Below are 22,116 nucleotides of genomic sequence, written 5' to 3' on the forward strand. Positions count from 1 at the left end.
CATGCTTTGAGTGCTGTAAGACTGTGGCCCAACTATTGTGTATTTATTTATTTATGATGCTTTCAGTTAGCCAGCTGCTGTTTTAATCATTGTAGGATTCCTGTTTGACTCCTTTTTTTTGTTGTTGTTGTTTTATTATTCGGTCAGAAATGTAGTTCAATTTCAAAGCTTTCTGATTTAATGTTATATAATAACAATGAAGCAAGTGATCTGTGAAAAAAGTGAGCCGAGTATTACACACAGAAATGGCAGAATTGATTGACCTGAGTCTAACTCTGTTGGTCTCAGTTTTATTATTTTTGGCAAGTGCACTTCTTCCAGTGGAGGTTCAGATCCTCAGTCACATCTAAGTGCATCAATAATAGGAGATTTCACTCCTTGCACGTGGTCTGTAGAGCCCTGGGTTTAAAAAAAACCAACCAACCAAACCCCAAGAGCACAGTTTTACCTGGAATGTTTTGCATTCAGACATCCTTTACAGCCCAGGCTGGATGTGTCAGGAATCTCTTGGACTTTTGGGAGGCCCAGCAGGTACAAGGCTGACTGAGCAGCTCCTGTTTGCAGGGCTGGCACAGGAGAAGGGAGGGAGCCTGGCTGTGGATTATTTGCATTTTCTGGGGTGACAAAACTGTCTCTTCAATTCCAATTCTATTTCTTTACACAACTAAGTGAAATGTTATTTTTAAAGAAGGAGGGTGATGCTTATTTCTCTCTGTTTTCAGGGTAATGTCATACTTGGGACTAAGATATGGAAAGCAGTGATGTGGTGAATTCTGTTCAAGAAACCCCTTCATCCTCTGCAGACTCTGATGTCAGAAACATCCACAGCTCTGTCTGTAACTTGAATTCTAACAGGTAACGTGCTGAAGAAATCACTAACAAATACTTTTATTTATTATTTTGGTTCTGCTGAGTTAGCATGCCTTCACAGTAATATTGGTATCAAAGTGAAATTTTTATTTCAACATTATGAGAGTCCTAATGTAAATTGAGTGTATAATTCTCTTCTGGCAGACAAGTATTGTGTTTTAAGAGTAGTGTATTGTTTTGGGCCACTGTGTTGCACACCTGACACAATAAATAATTGAACTGTTTTTCCTCCTGTTTCACTAGAAGTCCTTCATCCAATCCCAATGGAGTTTCTGATTACTCAGGGAATACCAGGTCCTCATTAAAGCCTGGTTCTGTTGAGCTGCTTGCCTCCTTTATGCAAGATATCCAGAACATTGGACATGCTGACTCAGAAATTGTGAGGAACTGTGAGGTATTTGATATTAAAGGTTACTTTTAAAAAGTGGTATTAATGGATTTGCTTTGCATTTTGGAAGACAAATTTAATTATATAATTCAGCAGCAAGATCTGTGTTTATTCTTAATGATGGGACAGATCCTTTTATAATAAATGAACTAATCACCTGGCTGGATTTTACTGCAATTTTATCTTAGTGTTTTACAATAATTTGTCTTTATATCTTGGTGTTTTATAATATGGATCTGAACATTTTTTTTCCCCCAAAGTTACAATAAAGATAGTGAGTTTTTGAACTGAAAATTTTAAACCATTAAAAGTGTATCACATCAAACTGGTCTGAAGTGATCCTAGAAATCAGAAGGGTTTTTTTTCCCTAAAAATGGTTCTGTTTTGCTTGACTTATTTGTATTACCCATTTGTGAAGATGTGTAGGTGATTAGTTTGTTTCCAGATTTAAACCAATGCAAAAATAATAATGTGGTTTCAAAGAACTAATTCTCCCAAATACTTTTTTGAACGCTTTTTGTCCTTTTGTATTTTGGATTTTATTATTATTTTTAGTCATCATAAAGAACACCAGTTTTCCACACCATGGACTTGTTCTTGCAGATTTTTGAGCTTCCTGGCTGGGATCTGTCCAAGTGTGTGTTGACAGATGCTTAATTTGGGTTCTCTTTAACACCTCCAGGAACAGAATATTGATGTCTGTGTCTTGTGCTTCAAGCACCAGGCTCCATAAACATTAGCACAAAATAGTTTTTAAACATCAGATTTTTGCCATGTTTCAGGAATGCTGTATATTTGATTTTTTTTTAAGATTGTCTCTTATTTCCATGACATAATTATGCATCATGGCCTTTAGCTGGATTGCTGAGAGGAGGAGTTTCTTACTGAAGTGGATGGACAGAAGGGTGTTTAATTCTCAATTTTAGAATTGCCTATAATTGATGGAACTGGAATCAACCTTTCCAGAATTTGCCTGTTCTCTGCTGGCAGCTGTTCCTACTTTTAGTTTCCATTGATTGGCATGGTGGGGGCTGGATGTACTGTGGGGTGGGCAACCACGGTGCTGTTACTCAACTTTGTATTATGTGAACAACCTAGGATAGGATTGCAAAACTATTTGTAGCCAGAGAAAAAGGTAAGAGGTGCAATATTTCTGTGCTTTAATTATTTTACTTTGTGATTTAATAGGCAAGGTGGCTACAGCTACTGAGACTGGTAGAAAAACAATGCCAGGAACAAATAAATGCCCAGCAAGAGCAGTTCCACCATCAAATCCAGGTAAGAAATGACTGTTCATGGAGCTAGATAAGGCTGAATGTTTTTGTTTTTTTTTTTTCCTGCCTCCAGCTCCACATTCCTCCGAAGCAATGCAGAGAGGCAGTTAATGGAAGTGGATCATTGGAATGCAGTTTAAAGGATGCATATTTGAGACAGCCTTGGCTAATTAACAGTTAACTGTTACGAACAATTTCAGGAGTGATTTGTGGGTTATTTGCTTTCAATAATTTTGTTTTCACAAACGTTTGGTTCAGGATGCTCACATGCTAATGGGATTTTGTAGGTACATGATTTTTATTAACTGTTAGACTGTATAATTTCTAATTTTGAGACAATATAGTTTTTTTTTTAATTAAAAAATGTTATACAACTTCTCGTCCCCTCATCCAGAGAGTATATAGCCTAGGAAAACAATCAGTGTAATAGCTGAACACCTATTTCACCTTCAGTTGAACAGTTTCCTTTCTAAGAATGAAAAATAACCCATGTGAAGGTTCATATTTTTGCTGAACCCTATTTATCTATTAGAACAGAAGAAATGTATATGTGTGTATATAAGAGACAGTAATACTATAAATATATAATGCTTAATATCTTCATCATTTTGGTTGCTGTTTTTCCCTTCCCTTTCTTGATGCCCTCCACACTAGTAGTAATCAACAGTTCCTGAACTGAATTACCAAGAGGTACTGTCCTTTTATCCTGTTTCTCCTGCCTCACCTCCCTCCCTCCCTCCCTCCCTCCCTCCCATCTTGTTATTTTTGTGTTTCCTTACCCCTGTTTTTCCTTCTTCTTTCTGTAGTGGTTTGATTCACTCGTTGCTGATCATAGTCTTTACTAATCCATTGTGTTGGCTTTGCTGGTTTTTGTCTTTTTTTTAATAGGAAAGGCTACCTCTGGAAGAGCTGAGGGTGTGGTGTCAGCAGGGACTCACTGCAGGGGTTGCCACACTAAATACAAAATCAACAGCTATAACTGAGTTGTGTGAATGCATTAAATGAAATAGATGGAGCTATTCCAAACTTACAAACTTACACTGGTGTGCCAGTGACATAGTGAAAACACTGAAACAGGCAACTCACATGCTAGTGAGAGTAATAAGAAGACACAAAAATAACAATAATCTACTTTGTGTGGCAGAAAAGCGAGGTGCTGCATCAGCACTGACATGACTCTGAGAAAAGGTTTGCTCCATGCTGCATTTCAAGAGCAGCTGTGCTTATAAAAATCTCCATCCATGTGAGAATAGGCATAAAAAGACCTTGAGTTCCTTTTGGAATCAGTGGGGTCAGCCCTTGGCTTATGTGATCTATACCATAAAAGATAACTGTGCCAGGGACAAGCTGTCACCAGCTATGGATCATCCCAAGATCAGACTTTATCAAAGAGATTTTAAAAACAAAACTACAATCCCAAAACTGTAGAAAGCACATCTTATTTTTCTCTTTCCCCCCCGCCATCTCTTGCAGTTATTTGTGACAATGCAAAAAGAAGTAAAAATGCAATTTAATTGGAATAGGAGCATTTCACTTTTCCTGCACAGAGTATTAATGACAAAGACTGAATGTCAGCAGTGAATCTGATCTCCTTTCCCCCCACTCCAGTTCTGTTCTCTCCCTTCTGTTCTCCCTTCCCTACCTTCCTGACAGCTGAAACACAGAATTAAAATACAAATGATTGCTGCAGTCATGATTGAAATCATTAGCAGAACACAAAACTTCGTAGTGGAAGGAAACTTCATCACAAGTTTTTTGTTTGTTATTTTTGGCAGAGAAAGGCTGAACTGAAGTTCAGTTGTTTGTTCTATTGCAAGTTAATAAAAAATCACGTAGGTTCCTCTGAAATTAAGTCTTTTTTATTTTTTTCTTTGAGAGAATAAATCATTTTTGTTCAATTTGTGCTCTGCAGTTGCTATTCACATTCAAGTAATGTACTGTAGAGCTGCAAAAACACATGAGTTCCATGTTCTTCAAATTATTGCAAGTTTTTTTCTTCTTTCTTTCCTGAGGGAATTAGTTTGAAATATATTCTTGAAAACAATTCTGTGTTCTGTCTTGTCACGAGCAAGAGTTGTGTGCTCCTGCAGTTCAGTAATCTCAATTGAATTCTTCAGAAGTGCTGGCCACAGGCACAAATGTGAAATCTCTTCACAGCCCTTAGCAAAAGCATTAATTATTTCTCAGAGCTGTTTCAGTATTGCCAGTGCACAACTGTAAAACTTAGAACTTAAAAAAATTACTTACCTAATGTACTGAAATGAGTCTTGTCAGACACTGCAGACTAAAGAGTAAGTGACCTGTTAAATCTAGTGAGCCAGTTATGGGTTTGCTCCACTCCATCAGACACCAAAGCAAGCAAAATGTAGAATTTTGTACCTTATGAACCTAACAGCAAAATATCTAAATTGGGTTTTTTAAAGTCCAGTTTTATGCAATAATCTTGCAGAGGTACATTATTCCTATTTTCATAATAGAGTAATGGTTAACACTTCCATTAAAGCATCCTTGTAATCTTTAAAAATGTGTATCCAAGTGAAGAAGTGTTTCAGACCTAAATTTAGCCAAACACCTGGATAGTTTGTATTTCTTTAGCTGCTGGTATGTAACTGTAGTTCTGAGGGCAGTAAGTGAATACATTCATGCATGTTTTTTACATGAATAAGTGACTACTGAGACTCGTAATTCACTGCATGGAATTCAGGATTGTTCTCATGGACATTTTACTGTTATGCACAATATGTATTTATCTACTTTATGCATGAGACGTCTGCACATGAAAACTTGGAGTTGTATGGAATAAATACTCTAAATCTCCCGCTGCTAGCACGAATCAAAGATGCATCAAGGTAGGAATGTGATGTATGGCAGGATCTCACGGGAGCTGTGCCTTTTCCCCTGCGCAGCTGATTCAGGATGAGATAAAGCAGCTGGTGAGGTTGCAGAGCTGCAGGAGCCGGGCTTTGCTCACCGACACCTCTCCCTCCATCCCGAGCTCCGTGGGGATGCGCTCGGAGGCGTTTGAGGAGCAGGAGAGCCTCGTGAGCCAGCTGAGGTGCAGCGAAGGGGAAGCACAGAGCGAGGCCCCGGAGGTGCAGCAGGAATGTGTGAGCAGCGAGGCTTCCATGAACAGTGGTTATGGCTCCCTGTCCACCTCCGAGCTGAGCCCTGCCCAGCCCGGCGCGGACCGAACCCTGCAAACTCCCCCCGGAGCGGGGCTGCGCCGTGATCCAGACAGAGCTCAAAAGAAAAGAGACCTTCCAGCAAAAAACACAGACGGAAATCATTCTTTGGGGAGGAGCGATGTGTTAGTTTGTCCCGCTGGGTTTGAATACAAAGCTGATGAAGATCATCGACGTGGGAAAAAGCCCAGGTAGGTGATGAACTTTGCAAATATGTTAATTTATTACAGACGATCTCCTTTCAGTAAAAGCTGGGAGGATAACTGAGTTGAATGGAGCCTCTTGATGTTCTGCTTGATAGATAAATATATATTTTTAGCTTGATGCTTCTGAATGATGCAGGTCTGCATTTCCAGTGTTTTGCTGCTGTAGATATATTTAGAGAAAATACCTTAAGGTGTGTGTGTGTGTGTTTCTTACTGTCTAGTAAATCTTTAACATCATGGGCACAGAAGTTGAAACAAACCCAACCAAAAAGAGTAACTGCAGATGAAATATGTGTGAACTCTATGCAAGAAAATGAGAGAATGAAGAGATTACCACTTGAGAATGTAAGTCTGTTTTTATTTCATTATGATTTTCTCACATGATACTTATAACTTTTTCAGAGTTAACAGCATATTCTCATTCAGCATGTACTTTCAAATTTTAAATATTTGAATTCCAATTCACGTATTTAAAGTTTGTGTGGGCAAAGTTTACTTCTTGGATCATTCCATACTTAGGCACAGAGCTATTTTGGCTTATTTTATTGATTACTTAATTTTTGTCTTACCACCTCCCTGAGTGGCACATGTTCTCTCCTTGAAGAGATCATGGCCAGACTCAGCTGAGGCTTCATGTTGTGGTTATTTATTGTGCCCTGTAATTTTTGAAGGATCTTTGATTTCAGCTGGTGATACCTCTACTGGCACACAGGATTCTTTGTGTGTTAAGGTATTAACTACTTTGCCCAGGACCAAAACACAGGCACATGTTTTAGGAAATAGCAGTTTAATTATGTGGCTTAGCTTAGTTCCACTTTTGGCTATGATTACCCTCAATATAAATTCTGTAGGTTTAGATCATGCTGTATAATTGTTTAATCTCTTTGCTTAAAAAGACTAATAACATTTATATGCAATTTTTAAACATTATACCCTTTTTTTTTTCCCCTTGCTTTGTGATTTTCCTTCTGAATTTGTTTCACCATTGTAATTTTAGACAAATCTTACTGATGCTGCTTTGCCACCATACACTTTTTACCTCAATCAACCCAAGGAAAGTCCGAATTCTGTAGTATCAGAAGGTTCAGGTATAGTAAATTTCTTGTACTTAAAAATTCCCTTTATTTTGAATTCTCATTTTTGAAACTCTTACTGGAATGCATCTCTAATAACTTCAGGGAGGTGAGGAGGATTTAAGCACTGACAAGCTTTGCTGTAGCATTAATTCTGCTTCTTGCTCCTGTTTTCAAACTGATGGCAGCTCCTATGGATTGCTGCTACCAGATGTAGGACATGCTGCAGTTGGGATTTTTTTTCTGAATTTCTCAGCATTTCAGAGCTAAACTTTGTGTGTAAACTGTTTCATAATGAAATTACTGTTAATATCATGGTAGGATATCAAATATTAGCTCAGTGGTGTGGTAATTACAAGAATTCATGGTAACAGATGCAGAATTCCTTTAAGCCAAGGACATGATTCAATAATTGTGTAAATAGACAAGAACAAAATAATGCAGTGTGTAACATGGTGATTCTTTAATTTTGGGGGGTGCGTTGCTTTTTTTGTGTTTTGGTAAGGTTTGGCTTTGTTGTTTTGGGGGTGTATATGAGGGGTGGTTGGGGGTAGATTTGCATGGGTTTGGGGATTGTGGTTATTGCTTTTTTAAAAAAAAACAAAGCCAGACAACTAATTCACATATTTTGATCATGACAGGGTGGATTCATTTCAGTAACAAACAAACAAACAGGGGCACAGAGATGCAGCCCTGCAAACTGTGTATAATTATTGCTTCTTCACAAGCCACTAAAAGAGGGACACACTTAAGAAATTGAAGTGGGATTGAGGCTGTGCCTGTTCCTCTTGTGCCATCCCTCTTAGTCCTGGTAGTTTCTCTGCATGCTACAGAGTGCTGCACAAATTGAAGAGTTTGTAATATCAGTTGGCTGCCTGGGATTATTCCTTGGGTGGTCCCAGTTTGAAGTGCTATACTGGAATCATTAGAAATACAATTTTGTGGTAAATGAGGGTTTGCCCCTTGAACAACAAATCTTTGTGTTTTAACTGATTTATAGCTTTTGTTGCTGGTTCTGTGTGATGTGAGACTCATGTTGCCTGTGCTTTGCATTGAGATTTTGGTAACTCCTGGCCTGGTAACAAATGCTCTAATGACATCCTTAAGCAGTAGATGCAAATAACTAATACAGCATTCTTGTTACTGACAAAATAACATTTTACTAATGGATTTTGAATTCCTGTTTCAAGCTGCGAGCTTGAAATCTATAGATTTAATCTTCTTTTGGAATTTTTTCTTATTAGGACTTTCATACTGGAAGTTAGATGAAAAGGAGATGTATCACACTTTACCAGGTAATCTCAGAAGTGAGTTGCCTGATGTTTTCTCCACAAAAGTATCACCAGTTCAGGTAAACTTTTGTACATGTTTAAAAGTTGTCATGTAGTTTCTTTTTGTCTTTGCTGTTTGCCTGTGATGGAGAGAACCAACCCTCCAGAAGTTACATTCTCTGTGAGATCTCTTCTGTCATCTCAGTCTCTTGTACCCTGGCTCTTCCTTATTCCTGTACCCCACTAACCTCACTTGGAATTTACTAACCTTTTGTCATTCAAAAGAAACTGTGTATAGGAGATAAGAAGTCACTAATATGTTAAAGGTGTATGTGCCTTGTTAAAAACCCTTTTTTAGCTGGGTGCATTGAATAAAGCTGCCTGTTCTGAGCTGCTTTATTAGCTAAACCCACCCCAGAACTTGCTTATCTCCATTGGGGGTGGTGGATTGTGTTCAGAAAAAGTAATGTAGCAATTTTGCCTGTTGAAGCTGTCTTCTGCTGATGAAAAGAAGCTATCATCACTGAAGGATATTTATCATAAAAGACAAAGGGAAAACAAGCAGAGTTTTATGCCTTCTTCCCAGCCAAGTCACCCACCAGAGGTAACATTAATTTCTTTACTTCACCTGTCGGTTGAGGATGTGTTGGGCTGGTTTCATACGGCTTGGGCCCTGCTGCCACCTCCAGTGTTGTGCTGGAACAGCAGTTTGAGCAGCCCAGGGATGAAGCAGCTTGGGAAAGGATCCAGCTTGAAAGAACCTCTGAGAACAGCCTGAGCAGAGAAGCACCTTTGCTGCACAACCTTGAGGATGCTGCGGGGATGGATCTGCTGCTGCTGAGCTGCACGTGGAGCTGCAGTGGCAGGTTTTTCCCAGTGCTTCTCACAAGATAAATTCATTCCACCCATGAGACAGAACAGGCAGAGGTTGTGAAAATGATTCTTTATCGTACCCCTTTTTTCTATACAGCTCTCAGTCCTGTACATAACCCTGTAATGGTGGCTGCTGTGTGACTGTATTGTTTAGGTAATTGATGAAGTGCTTTTGTAAACCTGCAAAGTTACTGTTTCAACACACAAACAGACATCATTGTCCTTCAGGTTGCATAACTGACATTTCAGAGGTTTTCTAGAAAGCTACAGATCTTGGATATGTCCTTTATTAATGGAAACCTAGAAACTCAAGTTGCAGTTTTTGGGAATGTGCATTGTCATTTCAGTGTTAAAGTGCCTTCATTTTATTTGTCTTTTCCAAATGATTGCAATGCTATTCAATATAATACCTGAAGTATGTGATAAGGTTTACTGATGCCTTTAGATAAATTTCATTCTTGTAAATGGAGTTAAATCACAATGTTTTTAGCATTGTAACTTATTTCCTAGATCTTGACATTGGACCCAACTCTGCATATGAAACCAGGCCAGCAGAACCAGGGAAGCTGTTGTTTCAATACTCCTGAAGACTCCACTCCCTTTTCTCCAGACTCTATGGCAGAGCACGGATTTCCAAGTCATTGTGACACAGACTCTTTTTCACAGACAAGTCATTCATCTCAGTTAGATGATTCTCCAACACAGCCTGCCAGCAGCAGAGCTGTGCACTTGGACCTGTGGAGAAATCACCCATTCCAGAGTGAAAACAGGGCCAGCTCTCCCTTCCCAGTGGCATACAGGGATGCTGACAATGATCATTCAGTCAACACTGAGGAGGAAGAAACACTGACTCTGACTCCATCTTCTGTTACTCAGTGTGCTGACAACAGTTTGCCAGATTACAGCCTTTCAGTGGCATCTGTTGAAGATCCTGTGGTAATGTCCAAGTAAGTAATTTTTTCTTTTTTAAAAGTCAAAAGTTTGGTACTTTCATGAAAGGAATGAAAGAGTAATAAACCAAACAAAATATGTGAGTTGTCTTGGTCATCTCTCTTTATACATAAAAATAAAAATACATCCTTCCCTCATTGGCTGTGTTAGGGAGTTCATTTAGGCAGAGAATTTCAAAGTTCTGGGGGGGAGTTATTTTCCTCTTTAAAATCAAATGTAGAGAAGCACAGAAGTTACTGTGTTAAGGAAAAATAAATATCCTCCACTCACTGTTGAAGGTCTGATGATTTGCACATGGACAAGCAGACAGGACATATATTCCATGTGTGAGGGCTCATAAAAAAAGAAAAGCTTTATGTTGTGTTTGTATAAGTTATTTGTATATAATAATCATAATATCTACCTCTATTAATGTGAACACTTCTCTGCCTTAGATGACAAAAGCTGTCTTTGCTTTAGTTTGAATGCAAATAGGGTTTTGTAAGAGACATTTATTTGCTGAGTTCATTATGTGCAAATGAATCCAGCAGTGCATGGTCATGTGGATGGCTGGAATTTTTAAAAAATTCTTATATTGAAAATAGGATTAGGCAGAACCTGAGGGAAAAACACGCTCGACACATCGCTGATCTACGAGCTTACTATGACTCTGAGATACAGAGCTTGAAACAGCAGCTGGAGTCAAGCCATAGAACTGCTGCATCTGAGGACCTGAAGAAAATCAATCAAAGCCTTGCTGACAGGTACTGTTTGTCCTTCTTGTCTTTCTCTTTACATGGTGCTCTTTATATCTTAAAGGCTGAGTGTCCTTGTTTGGAATATCTTGAACAGTTTATGTCCCTCTTCAGCTCTGAAGAGTTCATGCATCTGTGATACTAATGTTTCCCTGTTAAATAGAAATTTTGCATTCTTTAATGAAGCTGCTAAGTTATGGCTGCCCCATCCCTGGTTAAGGGGCTGGTCAGGGCCCTGAGCTGCCTCATCTTGTGGAGATGCTTATGGCACAGGGGTTGGAACTGCATGAGCTTTAAGGTCCCTTCCAACTCGAGCTATTCCATGTTTCTCTGAAGATCAGTTTGTTATTGTTAGACAGTAAATGTGTGTTTGGACCACAGTTTTCTTGTTTGAAAAAAAATGGGTCTTTTTCTGGAGCCAGTGCAAGCTTTCCTGAGGAATGGTTGACAGGCAGAGGTACTCCTTAGCAATTTGTAATGGAATGATTTGTGTTGGAAAATTGTGCTCTCCTGTCATGCTGGTGCACATCATTCTCCTGTACCTTCCATGTCACAACCACAGGTGACACAGGACCAGTCCTGAGTTCATTGGTGACTTTACCCTGGAGTCTGTGTGCCTCAATATCTACAGCTTGAGTGTTTGTACAAAGAATACTGGTGTGATTTCTGTATAATTATTGCCAGTTAAAACACATATTGCAATTTAGACAGCTGAAATACTGCACAAAATTTGTGTTTTCCCACTTTCCTTCTCACCCCAGGCCACCACAGCCCTTCTGAGCAGAGACACTGCAGGGGCTGAAAAATGTGGGAGATCACAGGCTGGGCATCAAAATTTGTGGGGATGCTTGAGGAAGGAAAAAAGGCTATAAAATGTAGATTTATTATTTGAAAATTTCAAGAGATTGCTGTAATCTCTATGTTCCAAATAGGTGTGACCAGTTAGATGCAGCTCTGAATGAAGCCAGTGCTCGCATAAAAGCCCTTGAAAATAAGAATAATCTGCTAGAAAAGCAAGTGGTAAGTATATGTTCTTAAATCAAATTGCTTTTTAAGTAAAAGGGTAAAAGAATGAACTTTTTCATTAGTAAGATGATCAGTACTTCCATACTTATATATATATTTTTTTAACCTTTCAACCTTTTCCTTAATATATACCATCAGCCCACATTACACAGTGACTTTCCTACCTGAGTTTCTTAGGATTCCCTACTTGAATCATCATCCCTTTTGCTCATGAACTTTTTTCCAGGTTAGCAGGGATCAAACAAAGTCTAAGAGTAAAATACTGTGATGTGTTTATCATGTTTCTCTTTAAATTTTCCAGATTTTTTTATTTCACTTTAATTACTTACTAGAGCTGTGATAAAAGAAATCTTACTTATGTTGGGGCAAAAATACTCTCTTTAGGTATATTTGCAGTTTTTCTAGCTAGGCCAGACCTGTTTTCTTGTGCATAAATTAATGCATAGCTGCATTTATTAGTCAAAAACCAGGACACTCTTGTCATGAATGTTGAACAGTATGTCATCAGAGTTAGACACCTGCAGAGAACTAATTCCAACTTCTTTTGACATTTTTCTATGCTGGGAAATAAGTCAGTGAGATGGATTGGAGTCCTCACCTCTAGATGTTTACAATCCTATAAAATAAATACATTTTTAGTGGCTTTAGTCTTCATTTTCATCCTTTCCAAATCAAAGAGCAAAAATCCTTGTTTAGTTCATGTACAGCTATACCCTCGTTTTCTCTGCGGGTGATTTTAAGGTAATTCTTTGAACTGAAACAAATAATCTTCGATGGAACAAGAATGTTTTAAACATTGTAAAGAATGTTTTCTGTCCTCCAGGCAGATTGGAGAGGACGTTTCTATTCCATCAGTGACAATTCCAAAGTCCTGCAGGAGCGGCTGGAGGAAATGCGCACAAGCCACAAGGAGAAGGACAACACCATCAGCCGCCTGAAATCGAGGCTCAAGGAGCTGGAGGAGGCTTTTGAGAAGTTATCTTACAAGTTATCTGACAATACAAGCACAAGGCTCCAGGAAGAACACAAAATGTTTCAAAATGTGAGTGAGAAAATGGATGGTGCTGTTGGCAGGGGTACCACAGCCAGTCCCTGAGTTTACAACTGGGAAGTCTTAAGGCACAGCAAGAAAACAAATTCCTCAGCTGACTTCTTACTAGGCTGGGTGTTGGGGGGCACTGTGGACCTGAAAAATATTTAAAAACAATTGAGGCAGAAAGTGTCTGCTTGATGTGGTAACCCTTGCAATAGTCTCAGGGATTTTATTACTCTTAAGCTGAAGCTACTACATGAAATTATTTTAGAAAGTAGTTTTTCCTCTCTTAAGCATCTTGGAGATGGACTAAACTTTTCATACCTCATCCCAACTTGCTGAAACTGTTAATTGTGTATGATTTGAGACTGAATCAAAGGAGTTGTTCCTCTGATTCTTCAGGAAGAGCTTTATGGAATGTTTAAATGGGCTGGCAGAATGGGTATTAGCTGGAGAAGCTGCTTCATGCTTTAACTTCTTTTTTACATTTGAAATTTCAAAGTCACTTTTAGTCACTGAGGAATTTTCATTCAGTTCATTCATTCAGTTTCTTTAGAGACAAATAATTTGAAAATTAGAAATGCATTCTATAAGTAGCTCTGTCTCCTCTTACCCTGTCTATAACTTTTTGTTCCAATTAGAAGGTGATAAGAAGAATTTAACAAATACTATTAAAGTACATTATGTATCCCCTGTAGTGCTTCTGCATGTGTTAACCAAGCTGTTGAGATGATTTTACAGCAGCCAACAAAACTGTTAATTGACTGTGGTCTCACTGTGGGTTGGTGTTCTTTTGTTTTGTTTTAGCTTTTAGGAGAATACGAGTCCCTTGGAAGAGAACATGAAAGAGTCAAGGTAGGCACACAGTGGATAATTAAAAACCCAAACATGCTAATTTTTTATACTATTCAATGGAATTAGTTGAATTAACTTATATATTTTGAAAAAGCTCAAACAGAAAGATCCATATTTATTTTTACCGATAACTTCCTTCTTCAGAGTCTTGGAGGGAAAAGGAAAGCAACTGGAATCTGTTATTCTCCAGTCATAAACAGCAAAAATACTGCAAAGTCAAAGCTGATGAAATTTAATGGACCCTTTGAAATATGAAGTGGAATTGATGTATTTCTTTCAAGACTCACTTGGATTTACTTGGGTTTTATTTAATGCACTTCTGTTGTGTCTGGACTTTTTACATTTTTCTTTGTGTCCTTTTAGGATACATTAAATATGACTGAAAACAAATTGCTTGATGCAAATACAGAGATTTCTGATTTGAAAAGGTAACTGTGAAACTTATTATTGTTTTAACAATATGAAATACAAACTATGTCCTGAACATGTACTCCCAGAGTGTGAGGACTGTAGATCTTTCAAGTTTAATTGCATTTTATAAAACATTTCATGTTACTTCATGCTAGTGATACAAACTACAAATCTCATTAACTTAGGATATGCATTTTTTTTCTATTTCCTCTGCTTCCACAGCAATGTCACCTGGTCCTGTCTTTCTGGCCAGATTACTTGATTTATTTAAATTCAAATTCAAATACATATTTCTATCCATATTTAGATAGAGATGCATAGACAGAAATGCAGCAGTTGCTCTTGTTCTCCTGCTTCATCCAGAATATCTGAATAAAAATGAGTAAAACTTAAGAAATATGATGTTTCTTTTATGCCATTTAAATCATCTGATAATGCATCTTTTTAAGGACAATTTTAAAACTTGAAGCTCAACTCAAGCAGGTAGAACATGAAAATGCACTGAAACTTCGCCATATAAGTGAAAATCGTTTAAGAACCTCTTGTGCCAAGTAAGTGACCATTCAGACATGAAAACAATGTGTTTTGAAATAGCTTTTAACATGTTTTGGCTAAAAATGGATCAAGATGAGGTCAGTGCATGGGCTGAACTAGATTAAACACGGGATGTAATCCAGCGATTGGATGTGCCAAGAAATTATTAAACCCAAATAAACACTCTGGCTAATGTATCTCTGACTTGGCAAACTGCTTTTACTCTTCCCAAATGAGTGTTTGCCAGGTCTCTGCTGCTCAGCTGAATTCTCATATTCCACAAAAATCTTGGGCATACAGTGTGGTAGTCCAGTTAGACATGGGAGGTTTTCTTTGTGTGTCATTGGTTTGAAAGGCTGATTGCTGCTTAGTATGGCTCTAAATACACTTTGTACTGAGAGGAGAGTGGAAGTTCTGGTTCCAGTTCAAAACTCTGGTTTGAATTGGGAATTTATGTTAAAGAAATTCAAGTTATTCTGTGTTTTGGTTTTGTTTGTTTGAGGTTTTGTTGGTTTTTTTAACATCTTAAAGGCCTGAAAAACTTCGTTCCCCTGTGATTTTTCATTGCTCAGTTATGGCCTGTTCAGTGTCTCTCCCATTTCAACACAGATGCTGTGGAGCCCAAAATCACAAATAATGGGATTTAGGGACGTCCAATTGGATGTATTGAACAGGAGCATCTTGGGGACACTTGAATTTTGATTATTATGAAGACAGAAATAATTGATGTATTAATATATTAAAGGGACAGATTTCTGTTCAGACCTCTTTTAATTATGAACCAGACTGCTCAACAATGAACAGAAAAAAGAAGGCCTGGACATGGCAGACCATGTTCATCAGGGACTGGGGGACGTAAGAGCCAATATGGATTTAGAAGTTAATCTGTCCCTAAATGATCCCAGAGGCTCAAGGACAGCTTCATTCCAATTGAATGCCCAGCAGGATAGATTTGCAGAATGGTGCCTATAGTTCATAGCTTGGGTAAACATGACACTTTTTTCCTAATTATCTGCTTTCCTGTGAATAGAAATCAGATTTTTCTTTTGATAGCTCATGATAATGATATCGTAATTGATGCTTATTAGTTGATACTTGTCACTCTTAGGTCATCAGTGCTGGCTTGTTTTTTGTTTTTTATTTTTCTAATAATTGTTGTCCAAAGGAAAGCTGGGATCAGATGCTCTGAACTACTGCAGTAATCTCCACCAAATGTTTTCATTTAATTAGTTGAGATCTACTTGCAACACAAACCTGGGTCTGAGTGAGCAGCATTAAATAACAGGAAGATCTTTGTGGAGCATTGCATTCTGAGCATATTGTGTAATTTAGACTGAAACTGCAACATATGTTTTTTTTTTTTTTTCCCCCCCACCAAATATTCTATTTTTACTTTACAAGTGTGTTTTTAAAAGCAGGGTTTTTTTCCCCACAATATTTACAAGTTTATCATATATTTGTTTTTTGGAATAAATCACAGGTTTTTCTTAAAAAGTAAAACAGAAACAAAAAAAAAAGAAAAAAACAAAAAAAAACCAAACTCCAAAGCCTTTCATAATTTTGAAGCTTTTTATTCCCACAGCAAGTTGGGAACTCCTGATGTCAGCAGGAGAAAGTGGTTGATACCAGGAGCTGAATATTCCATCTTCACTGGGCAGCCTTTGGAGGGCCAGGAAAGCCCCAAAGACAACAGGCTGGAAGAAACCTATATTCCTTCTAGGTGGGTTGGCTTCTGAAATCTGAACTAAACTAAAATCCGAACCAAATTTCACCATGTTTTTGTTTATTCTGTTCATGTTTGGGTATATGATATAAAATAAAATACTTCATCTTCTTTTTTTCCTTCTACCACCTCACATTCTTTAAGGCACAATTCTCCTCCTGAGAAAGACTCCTCACAGGAAGATTCTTCAACAAACACAATAGAAAAGAAAGAAAATGAGATGTCAGAAGCACCAATTATAAAAGCTTTTAAAGAACTTGAAGAAAGAAAAATATTTAAAGATTGGGGTACACAGACAGAAAAAGAAGATGCACCAGCTAGTAACTCTTTTTTTTTTTTAATATTCCTGAACATGTCTTTACTGGCTTTTCTTAGTTTGCATGTCTTTTGGCTTTGGTATTCTCAGCATTCAAGTCCACCAGGCTTCAGTGATGGGATAAAAATGGTTTTAGCATGCAAACTTGTGGGGTTCTCCCAAGAAAATTCCAAGTTAGATATCCCAGTGATTTGTTTAGAATAGGGGGAATGTAGAGGTTGCAAGCTGAAGACTAGTTAATGTCCCCATTTCTAAGAATATCTCAGTATTTATAAACAGTTAATGGAGGCCTAACAAAGCTCTGGCTGCTGTACATCCATTTTAGTTTCCATGGTGTTGTATGGGAATGGAATTGAGGAAGTGGGATTGCTCTGAGCTGTTGTAACAACACTGATTTAGAGAAAACACGGAGTCTTTCTTAAAAGCTTGTGTTCTGGGCCTCAGGCATGTCCTTCAGCCTTTTCCAAAAGATGCTTTTGTCCTGATTTCCACAGTTTCTCTATTAAAACAATGTTACTCAGCATCATTTCTCCCTCACACACTGCAAAGAACCTTTTTCATGAGTTTAACTGTCTGTTCCATGAGTAGGAAGAGAGACTTGAGCAAAACAGCACAAATGCGTTGATGTGAGGGAGAAAAAGCTCAGTTCAGGGGAATATTTGTGAGTTCTTGTGTTGAAAAAGATTGATCAATAGAACAGCTTTTTTTTTTTCCTTTTAATTAGAGCCATCAACTCGACGTCAGACCGTTGGGTTTGTTGAAACTTCTTTGGTTGCAAACCGATCTCCAGAGAAAGGAAGAAGCCAGCACAGACCCAAACGGTTCAGCTCCCCCTCTGGCCAGAGGTCATCATCTCTTCCTCCTGCAAACAGGAAATCCAACACTCCCAGTCAGTGCTTTCCTCAGCTTTGCTTTGTGTGTTACTCAAAAAGTAGAATCAAATCATGAAAGGCTGCTCTGGAAGATGGAAAATAGGGACAGGATATCTGCATTGTTCTGACAGTCTGAGAACAAACCGTGTCTGTATTCACAGAATATGTGAGAGTTCTAAGTTTATTTTAGTTTTTCCGTGTTGTGATGCACTTCTCATCTAATTTAGATAAACATGTAGACAGCTTTGAAGAGCATTCTTTTAAGCTGTAAGCACATGAGTGGGAGGTACTGCACTGGGGAGTTTTGAGGTAGATAAACATACTTTGTCTTTTGCAGCAAGAAGAGAGATAATGTTGGCACCAGTGTCTGTGACATACAGCCCAAAACGATCTCCTAAAGAAAACCTCTCTCCTGGATTTAGCCATTTGCTCAGCAGAAATGAAAACACAGTGACAAGGTATGAGTCTGGTGAATACAGTTGTGTTCTGATCATTTTTAGAGCAGCAGGATGTTTATCCAGGCTTAATGCTGCTGTTTCTTGTTCATTAAATGTCCTTGAAAATGAGTCGTGAAGATTTCTGAATATGAAGCTAAGTGGTGCTTTTCAAAATCTGTCAGGGAAAATCTAGAATGGCTGAACAGGATTTAGAAGACTGTAAGTCTTCTAAAACAAAATATAAATTGTTTATTCAACCAAAAGGTGAAAAAGTAGAAAATAATGTATTGCTTCATACATGACTTCTAACAAGTAATTGCTGTGTGCTTCCTGTTCTCTAGATTTGATATACTTCTGGATGACCTGGAAACTGGTGCTACTTCTACTTTACAGCACAATAATCCAAGGAAGAGGCTCCAGTTTCATTCACTAGATGATGTAGAAGGTAATCTGTCAAAGTGGAGGGAAACTGTTCTTTATTTTTGTTCCGTAATTCTTTCCACAGTGGTAGTAGCTGCTTAACTAAAAAGCTGACTCTACTCAGTGAAGTCCAACTTTTAAAAATCTTCTAAATCTTGCCTTATTCCTATAGACAGAGAAATCCTCTTCATACAGTCTTTTATTTTTATGTATATGTGTGTGTGCACACAGTGGAACAAGAGAAATAATTAAATTGAGAAAGAAGGGCAATGCATTTCCCTGTGCTTAACTCAGTTATCCAATGCATATCTTAGTGGGGTCTATATTAAGATGTACACACTGAGTCATACTAATAAAATTCTATTGCTAAACATTGCATTATGGACAGCAAAGAGTAACTAATAAAGCCAGTTGTTTCAGACTTTTTGAAATGATTGATCTTTTCTCATTTTTGTAATCCTTGTCACAATATTCTGCTTTTTGGTTTTATCCATGCTCTTATTTAGACTGGTGTTTGCATGACAACCAGTCAGCTTGGTGATATTTGGAAATGTACCAGTAAAAGTAATTTCTAATTAGTACAACACAGGAATCTGATAGTTAACCAAAAAATATGCTGTGTTTTAAAGATCACTTGAAAGATGACCCATACAAATGTTTAGCATTCCTTTGGGAAGCTGCTCAAGGCAAGTGACTGAGGCTTTGCTCGTCCCTCTCCTGGGTTCATGCACTGCCAAAACCACACTGCTTCTGCTGTGATTAGTTTCTTTTTCTGCCCTGTGTAACAATTTCCCAGATAATTACAAAACAAATAAAAAGACCCCTCTTCTCTTGATAGGAAGGCAGCATTCAGGTGTCAGACAGAGTTCCTGTACTGAATCTGTCAGTAATGGAATGAAGAAAGCAGCAGCTTGGGAGGACAGGAGCCAGAGACACGAGGCAGAGCAATCACATTGTGAGGAAGACTTCAAGTACACAGCAAGGATTACAACTCTGGCTGAAACAGAGAGGCTTTTTGATGAGCTGACTCACGAAAAGCAACAGGCAAAGATTATTTTTGTTTTCAAGTTGTGACAAATTGTAATTGTATGAGAGGAGAGGGATGGTACCATTTATCCATGGAATGCATGGCTGAAATTCATCCACAGCTTCAGTGTCATGTCAGGAATGTGCCATTAGCCTTCCCTGCTCTACTTGCAGTCCTTCCCTGTCCTTAAATTCATTAAAGTCACTGTAACACAAACACAGTGTGGGTGGTGGTTGGCACAGTATTATGGTGTTAAAGAGCAAAACACTACATGTGTCTGTAATCCATACACCTCACCTCTCCATCTGTAAGAGGAGTTGGGGAGGCTTATATTGGCTCTTGAAACTAATTTACAGCTGAAGTGTTTTCTGTTATTAGATTGAGGCTGCACTGAGCCGAATCCCTTGTTCTGGTGGAAGAATGACCTTGCAAGCAAGACTAAATCAGGTGAAAAAGCTTCTCTGTATTACTGTTCTCTTTTGTTCTTCCACAGTGGAGAATACAAAATGTAGAGCAAAGATCCTCTGGGTAGTAAGTATGCTTAATCCATGGGAATTTTTTTTTTTAATGTTATGGTTTTATATTGTTTACTATCTTCTATCTTTTGTACATGGGATGCATTTTGCCAAATTACTGCAAGAATCTTGTGCTGATGCTGAGAGGGAGAGAGATAAAGGCAGTGCATTAACAAAATGCAGTGACTATGAAATAGATCCCTGAAGCTGCAGAGAGGATGTTGTGCTGTAGGAGAAATTGAAAAGTTCAGTTTTGGTTTGGTTCAGTTTTTGTCTCCTTGAAAATACAAAGAAGAAAGCAAGAAGGTAAAAATAACTGGTTTAGGTGGAATGCAGGGAAGTGCTTTCTGTGGAAAACTCTGCAGAGTCTTTTAATAAAAACAAGTCTCAAATTTGTCTTTTAGAGGTCTCTGCAAAGCCTTCAACTTCAGCGTTTCCTAAATTGTAATCCCAGGGTGTTTTATCAATTTATCAATATGAGATTAAAAGTGCATTCCAGTAAATCAATACTGCCACTCAATACATTGATCAGCTGTTTCCTAAATATGCCTCCCTAATTATCAGCCTGTCATAATTCTCGTCAGGTTTCCGTCATGGAGTTTTGTACTTAGAAAAGTGTGTTTAAAAAGCCAACACATAACATAAAAATAACAAGTTTGTAGGTCTGACTCTGATTTTTGAATGATAGCAATGCTCCTGAGGCCTCAAGAAGGATACCAGGAATATAGGAATAATAGCAGTTTCCTAATTTTAGAGGGAACATTGGATTTTATGATATATTATTAATGCTTTTTGTTCTTTCTTTCAACTCTTCCTTTTAGGAAGCCCTGGAAGATCGTTTGGAAAGAATTAATAGAGATTTGGGGTTAATACGAATGACTCTGAAAAGATTTCATGTTTTAAGAACCTCTGCGAATCTTTGACAGTTCTCTCTTGACTGCAAATATACTTTTTTTTTTTGCACTAATATATAACGATGCACTCAGTAAATGCAAATCGTTTTGTATTTTTATAAACCCTGAAAAGTAGTTTTGCAACCATGTTACCCTTTACAAACAGCAATATTTTGTACTTCAAACAGCCACCTCTATTTTAAACATATTTTTGTTACACCTGAGAAATCAATGTTTATCCTGTATTGTAATATTTTTAGAAATACTGATTATTTTTAAATAGTGATATTTGATTTATAATAAGAAACTAAAAGGCAGCTTGTTTTCAGGAAAAAAAAATTGTAGTCTTACCCTTTTGCACTTGGTTTTCCTCCACCATTTTATAAATATTTATGGTGTGATGTAAATATTAGCCAAGAGGAGATTTTGGACTTTAATACAAAAAGCAACATGAGTTACCTGTGTTGTAAGACAACCACTGTTCTGTGGTAAATCCTTTTAATTTAAACCTTTAACATGGATGTTTCTCATTGTGACAGAACTGTGAGCAAAACTTGCACTCGGGCTGGCTGGGGCAGGAAAACCCTTCTCTGATTTATCTGATGTCTCCCAGCAGTCACAGTGAGGGGTGTTTTGATACTGTGAGTACCAGGATTCACCTGGCAGCAGCCTCCTGTCTCCCAGTGAACAACTCAACTCCAGCTGACACTCCAGAACTGGAACTCCTTTCCTGAAGTTACTGGTTCCACGTGCCAGACTGGGTTTCATGCCAGTGTTCTCTTTGTGTACATTTCATGTATTTGTGAACATAAACAATTTTGTCTCGGTGAAAAAAATACATATTTGCCAGTTGTCATATTGCTGCATTACTGTCCAACATTGATATTTTGGTTTGTATTTTAATATTAAATAAATGTTTAATTAGATTTTTTCCTCCTGCCCAAGTACAGTAATAGGCTCTGGGATATTACATCAGCGATAATGTAGGTTTTAATCATATTGTGTGTTTCAAATTCTGTCCTTGTTCAAGATCTTCAGCCACCAATGATGTGATTATAGGGCCACAATAGCTGTCATAAAGGAAGCTTGAGAAGGTCTGATTCTAAAATTAGAGTGCTGTGGTTTAAGATATTTGATGAAGAACTGTCCAACCCCTGCGTGGTCTTCTCAAAAATTCTGTTGTTTTTGCAACCTCTTCTGCCCTGTGGGTACTTCCAGTGCAAGATCAGAGC

General features: G+C 37.9%; 1 protein-coding gene across 1 annotated transcript; it reads left to right on the plus strand.

The window, feature by feature from the left end:
* Positions 1-748: 748 nt before the first annotated feature.
* Positions 749-21,803, plus strand: MPHOSPH9 (M-phase phosphoprotein 9). Its single transcript, XM_062504568.1, has 23 exons — positions 749-855; positions 1,114-1,264; positions 2,447-2,536; positions 5,439-5,905; positions 6,142-6,265; positions 6,918-7,008; positions 8,238-8,344; positions 8,755-8,868; positions 9,648-10,084; positions 10,673-10,831; positions 11,755-11,842; positions 12,672-12,890; positions 13,689-13,736; positions 14,100-14,164; positions 14,597-14,698; positions 16,264-16,401; positions 16,549-16,724; positions 17,445-17,609; positions 17,930-18,050; positions 18,371-18,474; positions 19,288-19,493; positions 19,855-19,923; positions 20,813-21,803. Exons 1-23 carry the CDS (start codon positions 749-751, stop codon positions 20,912-20,914), a joined length of 3,450 nt encoding a protein of 1,149 aa, XP_062360552.1. The 3' UTR covers positions 20,915-21,803.
* The last annotated feature ends 313 nt before the right edge of the window (positions 21,804-22,116 follow it).

The sequence above is a fragment of the Cinclus cinclus genome, chromosome 17 (assembly GCF_963662255.1).
Source record: "Cinclus cinclus chromosome 17, bCinCin1.1, whole genome shotgun sequence".
NCBI lineage: Eukaryota > Metazoa > Chordata > Aves > Passeriformes > Cinclidae > Cinclus > Cinclus cinclus.